This window comes from Megachile rotundata, chromosome 15 (assembly GCF_050947335.1).
Source record: "Megachile rotundata isolate GNS110a chromosome 15, iyMegRotu1, whole genome shotgun sequence".
Classification (NCBI taxonomy): domain Eukaryota; kingdom Metazoa; phylum Arthropoda; class Insecta; order Hymenoptera; family Megachilidae; genus Megachile; species Megachile rotundata.
Window position 1 is genome coordinate 3,925,539 of NC_134997.1, and position 16,171 is coordinate 3,941,709.

General features: G+C 43.4%; 1 protein-coding gene across 1 annotated transcript; it reads right to left on the reverse strand.

Moving 5' to 3' along the window:
• Positions 1-14,966: 14,966 nt before the first annotated feature.
• LOC105663453 (uncharacterized) lies at positions 14,967-15,893 on the reverse strand. Its single transcript, XM_012292390.2, has one exon. The coding sequence runs from the start codon at positions 15,891-15,893 to the stop codon at positions 14,967-14,969; it is 927 nt and encodes a 308-aa protein (XP_012147780.2).
• Between the last annotated feature and the right edge of the window lie 278 nt (positions 15,894-16,171).

A 16,171-nucleotide genomic window follows, 5' to 3' on the forward strand; every position in this document is an offset into this window, starting at 1 on the left:
TCCGCAGCCGCAAAACGTGCCGCAACAGCCTGGTACCCCTACCGTCCCAACACCAACATCGGGTGGGACTGGGGCCGTGAGAAAGAGGAGGCAGAAGCGATTGACGGCCCCTCCTACATCTAGTGAGTGGCTTACTCCAAGTCCGGCCGCTACTACAACACGGACACGCCAGAAGATTGCTGCGGCGGCTGCTCCGCCGCCTGCGCAGCTTACGACCCCAACCGCGACTCCGACCAGGCTGTGGTCGACAGTGGTGTGGCGCAAAGAGAGGCGCAGACCGGCGGCCGCTGCGGTATCGGAGTCGGCGCCTAAGGCGTCACGCTTAGCGCCAGTCCGTGGCAGTGCGAATGCGCAGCGTGGGCCGGCCGGTGCGAAGACACTCCCTCTGCGCCCTCTGCGTACAGCAGCCGTGTAGTTACGATCCCCGACAACTGCGTGACAACGTACACAGAGGTACTCGGGCTGGCCACTGCCAAAGTTAACCTGGCGGCCATTGGCGTGCCGCCAGTGGTCCCCAGGATGACAGCTACAGGGGCATTCAAGTTGGAGGTCCCGGGAGCAGATGGTGCCGCCAAGGTGGACCTGCTCGCCGCCAAACTGGTGGAAGTGCTGGCGGGCACGGGAGTTAAGGTGGTCCGGCCGGTCAAGACCGCCGACCTCCGTGTGCGGAGGCTGATGCCCTCGTTCACGCCACAGCAAGTGGCGGCCGCGGTCGCTCTGACTGGGGGGTGCCAGCCCGGCGATGTATGGACCGGTGCGATCCGGTCCAGTCGTGGCGGGTTGGGGACCTTATGGGTGCGTTGCCCAGCGGCCGCGGCTCGCAAGGTTGCCCTGGTTGGCAATTTGGTGGTGGGGTGGACCCGCGTGTCTGTCGACACGCTACAGGCCCGCCTCATACAGTGCTATCACTGCCTGGAATTTGGTCACGTCAGGGTGCACCAGCACTGCGGACAGAACGGGGCGATGCTACACGTGCGGCGCTGCGGGTCATCATGCGACGCAGTGCACCGCACCGCCCAGGTGCGCAGTTTGTGCCGCCCAGGGTAAACCGACGGACCACCGGATGGGCACCCAACCGTGTGTGGCTGCAACGATGACGTCAAAGAGAGGGCGCCACCGCAGAGGTCAACGGACCCGAACTACCACAAACTCTGCGGCGGCAGAAACGCCCCCAGTAGCGGCGGCAGTTGCCTTCGCAACGGAGGAGTTCCCGCCGGCAGGTGTAGCACCGGAGAGCCCGCCGGTTGCTGTGACGGCGGCCCCAGCGGCCGAGAGCACGGAGGACACGGAGCCGAGTCCAAACAGCTTAGTTGTTGGGGCCGATGGTCCCATGGACATCGCCTGAAATGTAATCCACCGGCCCTATCTTTCAGGCGAACCTGAACCGCTCGGCTAGGGCGCAGGACTTGTTTTTGTAGGCTCTGGCCGAGCGGGATGCAGGTTTAGGTGTGGTGGCGGAGCCCAATAAGGACCCGGTCCAATCAAACTGGACCGAGTTACGATACTCCGAGTTGGCGCATCGCGTCCTTCGAGGTGTTTCTGGACGAGATCAGGCTATGCGTGTCCCGCTGCTTGCCTCGTCCAGTCATTGTCATTATCCTGGGGGATTTTAATGCTAAGGCTATGGCCTGGGGATCCCCCAGGACAGACGCGAGGGGTGAGACGCTGCTCGACTGGGCGGCAGGACTGGAGCTCTGTTTGCTGAACACAGGCTCCGTCCATATGTGCGTGAGACACAATGGGGGGTAGATAGTGGATCTCACATTCGCTTCTGCTGTTGCTGCGCGCCGTATTTCGGGGTGTAGGGTGGTAGAGGGTGGTGGAGGAGATGGAGACACTTTCGGACCATCGTTATATAACTCCACCTCCCCGTCTGAGGAGCCCCGTGGCCGCCCGGATGGAGGAGTGCGACAATCGCCGCGGTGGTCACTCCGTAAGCTGGACAGGGACGCCCTGATGGCCGCTGCCCACGTCGTGGCCTGGTACCCAGATTGTGCCAGGCCAGCCGACGGGCAAGAGGGAAGGGCTTCGTCGCGCAATCACAATGATTTGTGATGCGGCGATGCCACGTGCTGGCCCCCCAGGAAGGAAATCAGTGTACTGGTGGTCGCCCGAGATCGCTGAGCTTCGCAGCGATTGCGTTCGGGCGCGCCGCCGGTACACCCGTGACCGATTGTAATCCACGACACACTTTAGTTTCATGATTACTTCCTTTGTGCGATAATGAATTTTTGTTTCCACAAATTGTTCAGTGTGGAAAGTCGATAGCATGTACACCTCCCTTTTGTCATACCATTTCATAGCTAGCAAATGTTCCGACGACCAGAAACTCACCTCGCGTTTTTTCATTTTGTTGCGTAATGTCCGCATATAGCTGAGAGTCTCCGTGGAAACATTAAATATCGCGCTAACGGCCATATCGAAAAGAATTCGCGAATCACAAATCTCATCGCGAACGAGGCAACGCGCATTACCGATCCTTTTCATGCGTAATTGTAGTTACTATTCGCGGTCCTTGTTCTCCTGCGTACCTGCGCTCTATATCGATTAGGATCTTTCGCGCATTCCCGTTTTCGCTGATCGATGCCGATAGATCACCCCGTCGTTCTTGTTGTTCCGGCTCTTGGAGAAGTCACACGCACCCGAGTTATTTTCCAATTCGATTTTCGCGAAATTGTGATAATCCGCCGAGCTATTACTGTTAGTTAGATACGCCGAACATAGATAAAATTAACTGAACGTCGTGCCCGCGATATTTTCTGCATTGTGCCGTTAATTCGTGTAAAACACCGTTGCCGTCACCATAACACGTGGCGAGACTCTCAGCCTTTATTTCGACCGGTATCTCGTGCTTCCGCGATCGGACCTTGATCGCTGCGAAAATTCGGTAATATCGTCGCGTCAAGATTTCCGTCGCATTCGGAGCTAACGCAGAGTTCCGCCCAAGATTTCCGTCGCGTTCGCGAGCAGCGACCCGATCAAGGGTAAGATTTCCGTGCGTTTCCGTCGTAGTTTCGTTTACCGGTCGATGTGTGACCTTTCGTACTCTTTGTTCAAAATTTTAAACTGAAATCGTAAATAAAGTGAAAGTGATTGTTTCCAGTGTAAAAGTGTTAACAGTTAATTCCCGTCCTCCATTCCCGAGTCCAAAAACCTATCTAGAATAAAAATCCAGCCCATTACCCAACACATTTTGTTATCCATTCTTTGTAAACCTATGCGTCTTTTCCTCACTATGCCACAGGCGTTACCATTTTTGTGTAAAAAAGTAAATAGAGTTGGATTTGTATACCAATTATCGACATACAGTGTGTGACTTTTGTGTAAATATGGTATGAGTAGTTGGACAACAATATTCCCAGATTTTCCAAAATTTGCACTTTCGTTGGGAATATTGGAAAGAGATCCGTCATAAATTATAAATTCCTGAATAAATCCAGATTTCTTGTCGCATAACACAGAAGATTTAATACCAAATCTACTCCTTTTTGATGGAATATATTGTTTAAAGGACAATCTGCCCTTATACAACAACAAACAATCGTCAACACATAAATCTTGAAATGGATATAACGCATTTTTAAAACTTTCTCTAAGCATATCATAGATTTCCCGAATTTTATATAATTTGTCACCATTTCCTTGAACAGCATTAATATTGAAATGCAATACTTTCAATAAATGGAAAAATCTATCCCTAGACATTACCTCGCCAAAAATTTTACTTCTTAGAAGTTGATCATTTGACCAATACTCAGAATAAGATAATTTTTTGTTCCGCGACATCAACATCTTTATCGACAGGAAATGATAAATTTCGGCAATAAAAGTTCCTCGTGAAGGTTGCAGAGGATTATCTACTCGTTTTTCATAATCATTTGTCGTGTTGACAATAAATTCAATAAAACTTTCAGAAAAAAATAACTGGAAATAGTCCAGAATTGACGCAGAATAACTTATTTGTATTTTTATTCTGGAATTTTGTGGCGAAAATTGATGAATTTTTGGTCGGGCCGATTCGTTAGTCCATCTAATTTCTAAAGTGCGTTTTTCAGATGTTGTTGAATTTTCTTCCTCCAATTCTGAGGTGCTCAATATATTCCTTCGAATTTTATTGTTAAAAATAATTCTGTCATCTGCCGATTGCGAGTCAGTATGCTGACTTTTATTATTATTTTGATTTTGATTATTTCTAATCATTTTCTGAAGTGGATCAAATCTTTAAAAATATATAACAGCTGGAGAATAATATAAAAGTTAAAAAAATAATCAGTAATACCTTTATGCTGCTGTACAAAAATGCACGTGGTTCTCTATATGTGTAATGTTCTAGTTTTCCTATGCTACAATGTTGTACTAAGCTACAACATGTGCTCTAACTATGTTCTCATGTTACTATGACTGTTCTGTTTTTCTATCTAACTTTTTGGCCTTTTTTGCCACACTTCAAACCTCCGTGTTACCCTTTCATTGCGCCCTCCCATTAGGGGAGGGCGGCGGTCTTTGGTCATTTCTGGGTTTTTCCCCGTGCGTCATCAAAGGGTTTCCGGGTGTCCTAAAATTGCATTTTTTAGGTCCGAATTGCCCCCTCATCATCTAGGCCATTAATGACATAGCCTGTGTCACTGAAGCCAAAAAATCTAAGGAATAGTGCAGCAATAAATAAATAAATAAATAAATAAATAAATAAATAAATCAGGTGGCATGGATACTAAATTATAGGATTCAAAAGTGACCGCTTTCCCTCGTCATGTCGTAAACCTCATCTATGCGAAACTCTAACAATTTATATTGTTACGCAGGAAATCACTCAGTTTGTGTTTTAAAAAACTGTATTTCTTAACCGCGACACTTTACAATGTATATACTTGTTACAAAGGTATAGTAGAATGATCTCGATATTTGATTCGCAATGACACGATCTGACTCATCGGTAATCTAAGCTCCAAATATCTCGCGCGCGCCTGCCTGCTTCTGTTTTTATACTTCTCTTATCTCCGAATTGCGTTACCATTTGTGGCTTATCTTATTTGTGTCTCCTGGACCACGCGTTATCTTGTTTACGACTTTTGAACAGTGAGAATATAAATTTAAAATGATTATACCTTAATGCACAATATTTATGTAATTCTACTGCAGTTTTAGCACCTATAGGTTTCGTTCTTATCTTCTAACGCATCCATATTACGACTGACTTTTATTATATTTGAGTGCCAGAGGCCAATGAAAAAACACTCTCGAAAAAAAAAACATTGCAACAGCGCTTGTAATTGTTTGCGAACAGAAAAAAATCAAGTGTATTGCATCTTTTTTTTTTTTTGTTTAAGGAAGACAGAAATCCTATTACGGACACCTGGGAAGACAGCCCAGGTAGTGCGGAAAGACTCAGGCTTCCAGCGCCCCCTAATGGGGGCAATTTCCACGCATTTTCCACTAAAACTGTCTCCCGCCCCCACCCCCCGGGGGGTGACCCGTCGAGCTTCATCGTCGTTGGATATGTTCCGCTCGCACTAGACCATCGCTTGCGTTCATGAGAAAAGACTGCCCCCCCCTCTACCCCGTGTGTGCTGCGTATGTGAGGAGAGGATGCCCTTATGCGGTGGCTTTTGGCCCAGGTGGTCTTGTCAAGTTCCTCGGGGAGGTCTTTTGCGCAAGCGCTCCTGCCTCCAGCTTTATCCTGTAACGCCACCCAGCGCGTCCGAACATACGGTCTTAAAACCGCGACCTCTCCCCACCACATCGAACCAGCAATAGTTATTCAGAAATCTCTAAAATAATGTAAAAGATTGTAAAAATAATGATATTTTTAATAAAAATGATGATTGCCCCTCTTCACAGAAAGTGATGTTAAATTATATATCTAATAAACATTGCAACAAACAACAAATTCCAAAAACACGTATCCTCTATTTTTGTCCATAGTTTACGTACACGAAGTTGCAAAAAAATAGATCAACATTTAGTGCAAAAATTTAAACAAAAATGATGAATTTTTTAAATATTATTTAAACAAATAAAGTTTCTTGAAATTTTTTTACGCACAAAAATTTCCTATCTAAAGACGAACAATTTACAAAAAAAAGAATTCAATTATCTTCTTTTGTTCCGGAGATATTCCCAAAAACATGGTTTCAACCCCCAACTTCGTGGGTTATTTTCACCCCTTCAGTGTGAACGATGGCCGATAAAAAAAAATACGTGTCAAATATTTTCTTGAGAACTATCTTTCGCATAAGTTTCATTAAAATCGCTGTATCGCGGTTCGATATGTTTCCTTGTCAGGGGCGATGCTAAAAATCGCACGCAGGGAGAGAGAGAAACGATCAGCATGTTTCTTCATCACTTGGAGCTGATCTACTCGCTCATGGTTTCCCCTCCTTCTTATTTAAAGCACCTAGGCACCGCTTATGACAACCTGCGACCATTTTACCGTAGAAGATTCCGTCGTTCGGAATTTAATACGTTTGAGGAGCTGCACGAATTAGGAAGGGAGATGGAGGCGGCCGCGGCTAAGGAAAAAGCCAGTCATCGTCCGCCCCCTGGCGCAGCCGAACTCCCGTTGGCGGAAACCGCGTACAGGCCACCTCCACGAGGTCCTTACGCGAATATGGCCGTGATGGATTCGTCCTCGGGCCACGAATCTCCCTCCGAGGGCCCGAATTGGGGAGAATCCGCGAGATCGCATAAGTAGAAATCGGGTTCTTCAAAGCCCAAGGTTGAGGTAAGACAGGAAAAACCTTGCACCTCGACCTCAACGTCCGCGAAAACTCCCGCAGCGGTACCAAAAGCGAGTATTTCGCGCCAGCTGCCACGGAAGCGCACACCGCCGTGACCTTCAACGTCGCAATCAGAGCGGAGGAACTCCGCGACGCAGGCCGTTGCCGCCCCTCCATTTGCTGCATCGACCCCGTCGACGTCTAGGCGAGAGAGGAGTAGAGTGCTTTAATTACGGGCAGCCTGGACATTGGGCTGTCAACTGCCTCCACCCCCGCAGGACCCGGGTTTGTTTCGGGTGCAACAGGAAGGGGGTTACAATTCTGACTTGTCCCCACTGCCTTGCTCGGCGTACGGGAAATGCGAAGCGGGGAAGTCGCTAGAGGCCTGCGACCACCCGCATCAAGACGTGGAGGCCTCATTTGAAGGCACGATTCAGGTGGAGGAGAGGCCAACGGGTCCGAACCTTTGTTCGGATTTTCCGGAAACCCCCGAAATTCTCCTTGAGTTGACCCTCCCGTCCCTTTCCCCAAAATCCGCGGAGCCATTCTGCGAGTTCACTACCTGTGCCTTCCCTTTGGAGAACAGGGCTGGAGCCACCCTCACTGATCCCTTCTTTGTCCATGGGAGGGCTAGTTTGCTGGTTGGAGCAGAGGACAGTGAGGCGGTTGTTACGGCTTGCGAATCGTATAAATTTCGCCGCGATTTTCCGCCGGGATATGTTGACCGCCGCTATTATGTCCGCTTACTGATAGCTGGACATCCGCTGTGGGCCTTAATTGATAGCGGGGCCGCGTGTTCCTATTTGGGGCCGGAAGCGATCGCGTGGTTAGGGTCGCGTCTAGATTCCACTTTTTTCGGGGAAATGCGAATGGCCAATGGCACGCAGGACCATGTCTTTAGGCGAAGCGGTGATAGAGATCGAAATCGACGGGCGAAAGATTGATTTACCGATTCAAGTCGCGAACCATTTAGATTATGATTGCGTGTTGGGGATGGATTTTCTGGAGGATTTTGAAATCTCCCTAGACACTTCGAACGCGACTTGGAGAATTAGGGATGGTCCTGTTCACTCTTTTGCTGTTCCGGGTTTGCAGGATTCAGAGGAAATTATCCAAGCCGATTACGCCTCTATCATTGAGCTTACTCCGAAACAAAGCAAACGCCTAAATCAGCTGTAGGATCGGATAATTCTCTCTCCTGCGGAAAAACCTCCCGCGACTACTCTTGTTCAGTATAAAATCGACGTGCAGGGACACGGACCGATTAAACACCGCGCGCGTGGCATTTCTCCAAGAATTTACGATGTCGTGCACGCGGAGGTTGACAAGTTGCTCGCGGATGGAATTATCAAGCGCTCGGAAAGCGCATGGGCGAGCTGTCCCGTGATAGTCTCAATACTGAACGGGAAATATCGCTTTTGTACTGATTATCGCGACGTAAAAAATGTTACAAAAAAGGACGCATACCCTTTTCCGCATATGGACGCGATCTTGGACAAATTATCCACTGCACAATACATTTCTACTATCGATTTGTGTCAGGCGTACTTCCAAATTGCTTTGGAAGAGTCCAGTAGAGTGATTACTGCGTTTATAGTCCCAGGGAAAGGGTTATTCCAATTTACGCGTATGCCGTGGGGGCTGCCCAACGCCTCGGCCACTTTTCAAAGGCTGATGGATCGCTTGATTGGTCCCGAGCTTGAACCTCGCGCCTTCGCGTATGTTGACGATATTGTTATCGTCAATGAGACTTTCGATGACCGTCTTCAATGGATCGAAAAAGTCGTTAGAATTTTGAACGAAGTGGGGCTCGAAATTAATCGGGAAAAGAGCGAACTTCGTCGCCAAGAGGTCCTGAATTTGGGATATTTACTAAACCAAGAAGGCCTCGAACCCGATCCCGAAAAGGTCGCGCCGGTTTTATCTTATCCGGCGCCTACTACGGTCAAGCAACAGCGGAGTTTCCTCGGCATGGTTGGTTGGTACGCCCGATTTTTGCCGAACCATGCGCGTGACAAAGTCCCCTTGGCGCAATTGCTTAAGAAAAACAAACCCTGTCATTGCGGTGAAGCTCAAGGACCAGCTTTCCAAAATTTGAAAAAAGCCCAGGGCACCGCTCCCGTTCCAGTACGTCCTGATTTTTCACTACCGTTTGTTCTTCAGACTGATGCGAGTCACTACGCAATGGGCGCGGTCCTTAACCCGAAAAAAAATACACGGACTTCGAAATGCACTAAAAAGTATAAAATAATTTCTATTTCCTAATGAAGTAATTTCTATTTCTTTGAATCATACAATTACGTCACAGATATGAATTAAACCTATTTACTCGTTAGGTAGTATATTAAATACATTTCAACCTTTTCGAAGGCGGCGCAAAATTAAAAGATTTTCTTGAACATATCAACCTTTAGACAGCCGAACATAGGCAAAGCTTGTATAGCTATTTTTTTTTCTATACATATAACTCGACAGCACGCCGCGGAGTAGGTGTTAGTCCGTATAGAATGTAACTATGCTCTATCTAGATTTATAGAGTATGCGACGGAAAGACTCGATCGCCGCATATACTATAAAGATAGAGCCCATCTGCCGCAAATTTGGTAATTCCCGCGTCGTGGGCTCCGTTTATAGGTTCTTAGATCCATGGCTTCCACATGCGAACGAAGTCGATTCAATTTCATTTATATCAGAAACGTTGTGAAATGAAGATGCAGTCGTTACATTTACGTATATTACTAGATATATCTATAATGGTTCGTATTCTTTCTCAGGATTTATTAATTTCCAATACGCCATACCATAATCAACTGGTTATTGGCAGCAACGTTTACTGAGGTATTTTTAATTATGCACCGCCTCCGAAAAGATTGAAATGTATTTAAGATACTACATAACGAGTAAATAGGTTTCATTCATATCTGTTACGTAATTATATGATTGAATGAAATAGAAATTACTTCATTAGCAAATAGAAATTATTTTATACTTTTTAGTGCATTTCGAAGTCGGCGTATTTTGTTTTCTTAACCCTTATCGGTCACTAGCTTTTCATACGTGATTCTCACTAGGTTGTAGCTGGTTTCGGTAAATATACGAAATCTATTTTTACATCATGTTCTTCGTCACTTGAATATTTTATGGGCATAACTTTTCTTTTCTTATGATGCAATATGATCGGACTGCTAGTCTCATCACTAGAATGAACATCACTTTCGGAACGGCTTTCGAAATTTTCACTGCTATCATCACTATCGAAATTTCTACAATTTTCTTTATTCATTTTTGGGCTCAATATTTTGAAATTTGAGTGCAAAAGGCAGTGATATGTCAGTGAAGATGTCAATTGCTCCGTTACTGATGCTTAACTCACAAGTCAATCGTGCCCGCATTTCATAAAACGCGAATTTTGACTGGTTCGCTCGTTGTCACCTCCCACGTGACGTGCGACCGCAGCGACAAAGTACTGTTGTCACGTGAGAGGTGACTTACGACCGTTAAGGGTTAAAATTATTTTATTTCACGCTTTTTAGTGGAATGGGGAGAATTGTATAGGATACTGTTGGAATATCTAGGTTCAAAATACAAGTCGAGTGTCGTAGCATTGTAAATGTTTCTTTATTGCCTGACAGTCCTCAGGTCAAGAAATTGAAGGCCTGCAGTTTCTCACTGCGGAGTGGGCCAAGTAATAAACAAGCACATGGGCACTCTGAGTTTTTCTTTCTATAGGACCCAACAATGGTGTTTCTTTTTCAAAACTTTCTTTTTCGTTTTCACTTCAGTTCTAGCTTTCGTACAGTACAGACATCCTCCGTGATCATAGTAGAAAATAAAGTTCAGTTTAACGTTGATTTCGTGTGTACAATTTATTATAAACTCTATAAAACCATATCCTATTTCCATTAGATACTGTGAGACATTTCTTACATAACAATACCAAAGAATAGAATTTTGCAATAACAATAGTTATTATACATGTATACTGATTTCACTGTCCAACAAATTTAAACTTTTTTATGTTTTGCAATACCCATTGAGTGATCGTTGTAGAGTTTCTCGTCCTGAACAAGAATCCGAAAACCGAATTGCTCTGTTACCCTCAGTTTTTGAAAAACACGAGCTTTTGTAAAAACACGTGTTTTGGGTAGAAAATGCGATATTGCGAGAAAACTAAAAAAGCTAGGACATTCAAATTAGTTTTAAAAGATAGAGGAGAGTGTCCCGATTAAATTGGTATATATCATTATTATATTGCATAATTCTAAGTGGGTGTAAATATTGATGAAAGTTTAAAAAACGGCCGTGATACGCATTTCCTACGTATTATTTTTGCATTTTTAGAAAAAGTTATTTGTCTAGCGCGAATTTGCTATACAGTATCGAATTCTATAGACATTTCTGATGAAGAAACTATGCGGGGTAAGTGTTGTAGCTGTATGCAATTCCAGTAAATCGAAAAAATATCTGCCGGGAGCACGGATGTGGCGTTTTGCCGCCAGGCGGCCATAGCTCGCACTCCTCGCCAAGTCAGTGCTGTAGCTACTCGCAATCAACATCAATGATGGGGCTTAATATACATCCACTTTTTACAATTACAATGTTTAATTTTTTTTAATATTATTATTTCATAATTATTATTATTCATATTTTGTTATTATTCGTTATTATTTTTAGCTACCAACGATACAATTATAAAATATTATAATTCAAAATTTAAAAATCAGATGATTGAGGACAGTTTTGAAATCTGTTTATAATATAGAAAAAATACAATGTATACAATAGAAAGTTGCCTGCTAAATAAACCATATTGTTCACAGTTTGAAATAGCGTTGAGTTATTTAACGATCCTCAGATACCGCGTCCGTTAATTTCCATAAAGAATACAATGTTTTAATATTTGTAAAAAACCATTAAACAGTATAACTGTCGTCTTTACGAATTCTAAACCCTCTAGGGCAGTAATAAACTCATAAAGCCCTTACGAACCATGCGAGTTTCTTTAAAGTCACCGTTTGCCTGCGTTTATTACTGGTAATAGTTCTTTAGCTTTTCGCTGTCTCTAAAAACATGTTTTCTCAACGTCTAGGCGCATCCTAATTTTATTGCTTGCTAAGGTCAAGGGTCCAGACAATAAACCAAACTATCGACATGACCATTTCAGGGTTTTTCCCGAATTTCATGACGTCACATGTAGGCGGTCACTTAATAACCCTCACCACGAATTTTTTAAACGAATCACAGAAAACTACCCCCGTCAAACACACCCACACGAGTTTACTTGTACCACGTTTCTTAACTCTAATAGGAAAATTTTTGTAACAACAGTCAAACAGTAAAACATTCGTATCCGAGATTTCGGCGGCGAAACATTAAAACGATCTTAGTTTCCAACTTTAACGAACAGTGTGAATCGAACACATTGAGAGTCTTTGGTTGAGTTTCGATCGTACAAACACTTTAGTGCATACATTGTGATTAATTATAGTGTATAGTGTGATTTTGTGTTATTATAGTCTTATTATAGTTATTGTAATTATAGTTATTATAGTTATTATTATAGTTATTATAGTTATTATTATAGTTATTATAGTTATAGTTATTATTATAGTTATTATAATCTTATAAATACTTGTAAGTTACAGTGTTTTTTATAGTGTTTTTTGTGTAAAGTAATAATGTCGCGATCGTGTTTAAATTCGCCAGACTCTTTTTGTTATATTTGTGGGGAGGTAGTTCTACGATCTCAGTGTAGAAGTGTAACACCTCTGATAAAGTTCGCGTATGAACATTGTTTTCGATGCGCTCTTAGTGATCAGGATAAGCAGTGAGCTCCACACGTTTGTTGCCAGAATGATGACAATTTCACTGCAAAACTGAATAACTTGGAAAAGGAAGTGTGGCTTGTCTTTAATAAAACCATAGAAAACTTTTTCGGAAATTACAGAGCAGAAAATTATGTTTCATTAGTCAATAAACTTTTAAAATCATGCAAAAAACTTGGCTGCAACATGTCACTAAAGATGCATTTTTTACATTCGCATTTGGACTTTTTTCCGCAAAATCTCGGTGACGTGAGTGACGAGCATGGAGAACGTTTTCATCAAGACATTTACAAAATGGAAAAACGTTATTAAGGAAAACAATCGTGTGCAATGTTAGCGGATTATTGCTGGACTCTAATGCAGGACAACAAAGATGCGGGATACAAACGTCAGGCAAAACGAAAACATTTCTAAATTCACTCACTGCAGGTAAGTTTCTATTGTATACATTTCACTTTTTCTATATTATAAACAGATTTCATAGGACCACCGTGGGGGTTTTAGCCGGTAAGAATCCGGCATAACCCCGCGCCCTCCCCCAGGGCCCGGGGTATCTTTCGAAGATTTCCCCCACGTTAAAAAAAAAAAAAAAAAATATATATAATATGTATATTAAGCTCCATCATTGATGTTGATTGCGCGTAACTACGGCACTGACTTGGCGAGGAGAGCGAGCTATGGCCGCCTAGCGGTAAAACGCCGCGTCCGTGCACCCAGCAGATATTTTTTCGATTTACTGGAATTGCATACAGCTACAACACATACCCCGCATAGTTTCTTCATCAGAAATGTCTATAGAATTCGATACTGTATAGCAAATTCGCGCTAGACAAATAACTTTTTCTAAAAATGCAAAAATAATACGTAGGAAATGCGTATCACGGCCGTTTTTTAAACTTTCATCAATATTTACACCCACTTAGAATTATGCAATATAATAATGATATATACCAATTTAATCGGGACACTCTCCTCTATCTTTTAAAACTAATTTGAATGTCCTAGCTTTTTTAGTTTTCTCGCAATATCGCATTTTCTACCCAAAACACGTGTTTTTACAAAAGCTCGTGTTTTTCAAAAACTGAGGGTAACAGAGCAATTCGGTTTTCGGATTCTTGTTCAGGACGAGAAACTCTACAACGATCACCCTATAGGTATTAGAAAACAAAATTCGTGTTGAACAGTGTTTTCGGCCGACAAGACGTGTTTGTAGAAACAGTAGAAAATCGGCGACGGCATGTTGACTCATACACCACCAGAGACACGGAGGCATACGTAGAATTCAATATATTAGTAACAATAGTTTTTCGCTAATAACTCGAAAACTAAAGCTTCCCCTTAGTTGCGGATAAGGAAAAAGTTGTTCAGAATCGTGTCCCTGATAATATATTAAAAGGACATTAAAATCGTCCAAAGTTGATTTCAAAACTTTTCAACAATTTTTCGCTAATATCTCGAAAACTAAAGCTTTCCGCGAAATTTGTATAAGAACAAAATTGTTCAGAATCATGTCCGTGATAAGATATTAAAAGCGCACTAAAATCGAGAAAAGTTTATTTCAAAAGTTGCCGGTTTTTTTGCAATAACAATACTTTGCAATTAAAAAATGAAAAATTTTTTTATAATGGTATCAATGGGGAGTCAGAACCTACCAGATGCAAAAGGTTTCGTTCCATCCAGCTAGGCGTAATCGGCGGGCACACATAGAAAAAAAAATATACTGATCGAATTGAGTAACCTCCTCCTTTTTCGAAGTCGGTTAAAAATAAAAACATACGCGCCACGCCACAGACAACAGGTCAATTAACACCAATAGTACGCCTAAACGTCACCAGTGCCGCCAGGTGCAGCAGAAAATATGTATTTTTAGTTTAGTTTAGTTTAGTTCTTTATTTTCTTCACAAGGAAGAAGGCGCTTGAGCCCCGTAGGGGCTCATTCTGCCCATACAAAGGTTTTACATTTCCCTAGGTCTATCCCCAGTCGGCAGCGCCACCATTTCACATTCACTCCACATACCACCTCTCTTCGCTTTTTCCCTAACCTTTATTCTTACAGTTTTATTCCACATTTCTTTAAGGTTTAAGGTTTAAGGTTTTTATTTCTTCCTAGGAAGATGGCGTTTTGGCCGACACGCCGACTCATTCCTCCACTACAACAAGTCTTACAACATCATCTCCTCATACATCAGCGCCGCCAACGGGTCTTTCACGCAATTCCCCTCCCCTCCATCACTTCTCCGTTTGCGCTCGGTTTCCACTCTACCTACAATCTTCCACCCCTGCTTTCTCCTGACTACCGCACCCTTCAGCGCACACGCATTAAACGCCACACTCACACTTATCATTCCACACTCCTTACAATATGATATCTTATATACTATGATTTCATTATTGCCTCTAGACATTTTTGTACTTTGCATGTATATCACAGCTTCAATCCGCATTGTTTAATAAAGGCACCTATCAGCCTCAAGAGTTTCGCTTCCCCTATCTTTTTGGTTTCATAAAACCCACAACCTCTTCTCACCTCACAAGCCCTCATCCTACTAACAAACTCATTCCTCCTTATATCGTATTTATCACATTCCCACAGCACATGTTCAATATCCTCTATTCTCTCACACACCTCACAATACGGATCTCCCACCATATATTTTCTGAAGAGGGACCAATTTAAATTGTAGTGGTCCGCCCTAATTCTACTCAGACTACACAAAGTCTCTCTCTTTAATTCTCCTATACCTCTAAACCATGGAAATTCCTTCCCCACATTATTCCACTTTGCCTCAAAATATTTCCTGCCCTTATACTCTCCCTGTCTCAAGTGTTTTTCTGTTGACTCTATCCATCCTCTCTCTCTTATAACCCTTCTAGCATCCTTTATCGTAAACTTCACCCAAAAGTCCGCATCCCCCATAGTGGCCTCCTTTGCCACCCTATCCGCCCTCTCATTCCCCTCTATCCCAACATGTGCCGGTACCCAGGCCAACACCACTTTTCCCACCAATCCATCGCCCACCTCCATCTCGAAATTCCTTTTTTTCAGTTTATTTCTAATCGTGTCAATCTCATCCCCCATATCCTGTCCTCTGTTGTCATTTGCCAGCTTACCTATCGTGCTCAACGAATCCGACAGAATCAGAACATTCCTTCCTCTAAACTTATCGTCTGCAATTTCTATCGCCCTCATTATTGCTGTCAATTCTATGGTATATATTGAACACTGACTAGGAGCTGTAAAATATTCCTCCACCCACTCCTTTCCCATTTCTCTAATCACCACCGCACCTCCTCCACTTTTCCTATTTTCTATTTTCGACCCGTCTGTATAAATCTCTACAATATCCTCCATTCTGCTAAACATTTTGCTCTTAATTTCCATTAAAAGCATATTCTCACTCATACAATCTACCTCAAACCTCTTACCACACTCCCACTCCAAACATCTTTCCATTCTATATATTCTCCACTCTGCATCATACTCCATCTATCTCCTCAATCTTTCTCCAGGCATCTACTATCATATCTTTACCTTCCCTGACTTCCTCCTCATTGCTATTCCTAATCCTGTTCTCTATCGCCCCCATTACCTCCCCATCTCCACTCCAAATCTTCCTAGCTATGTACCAT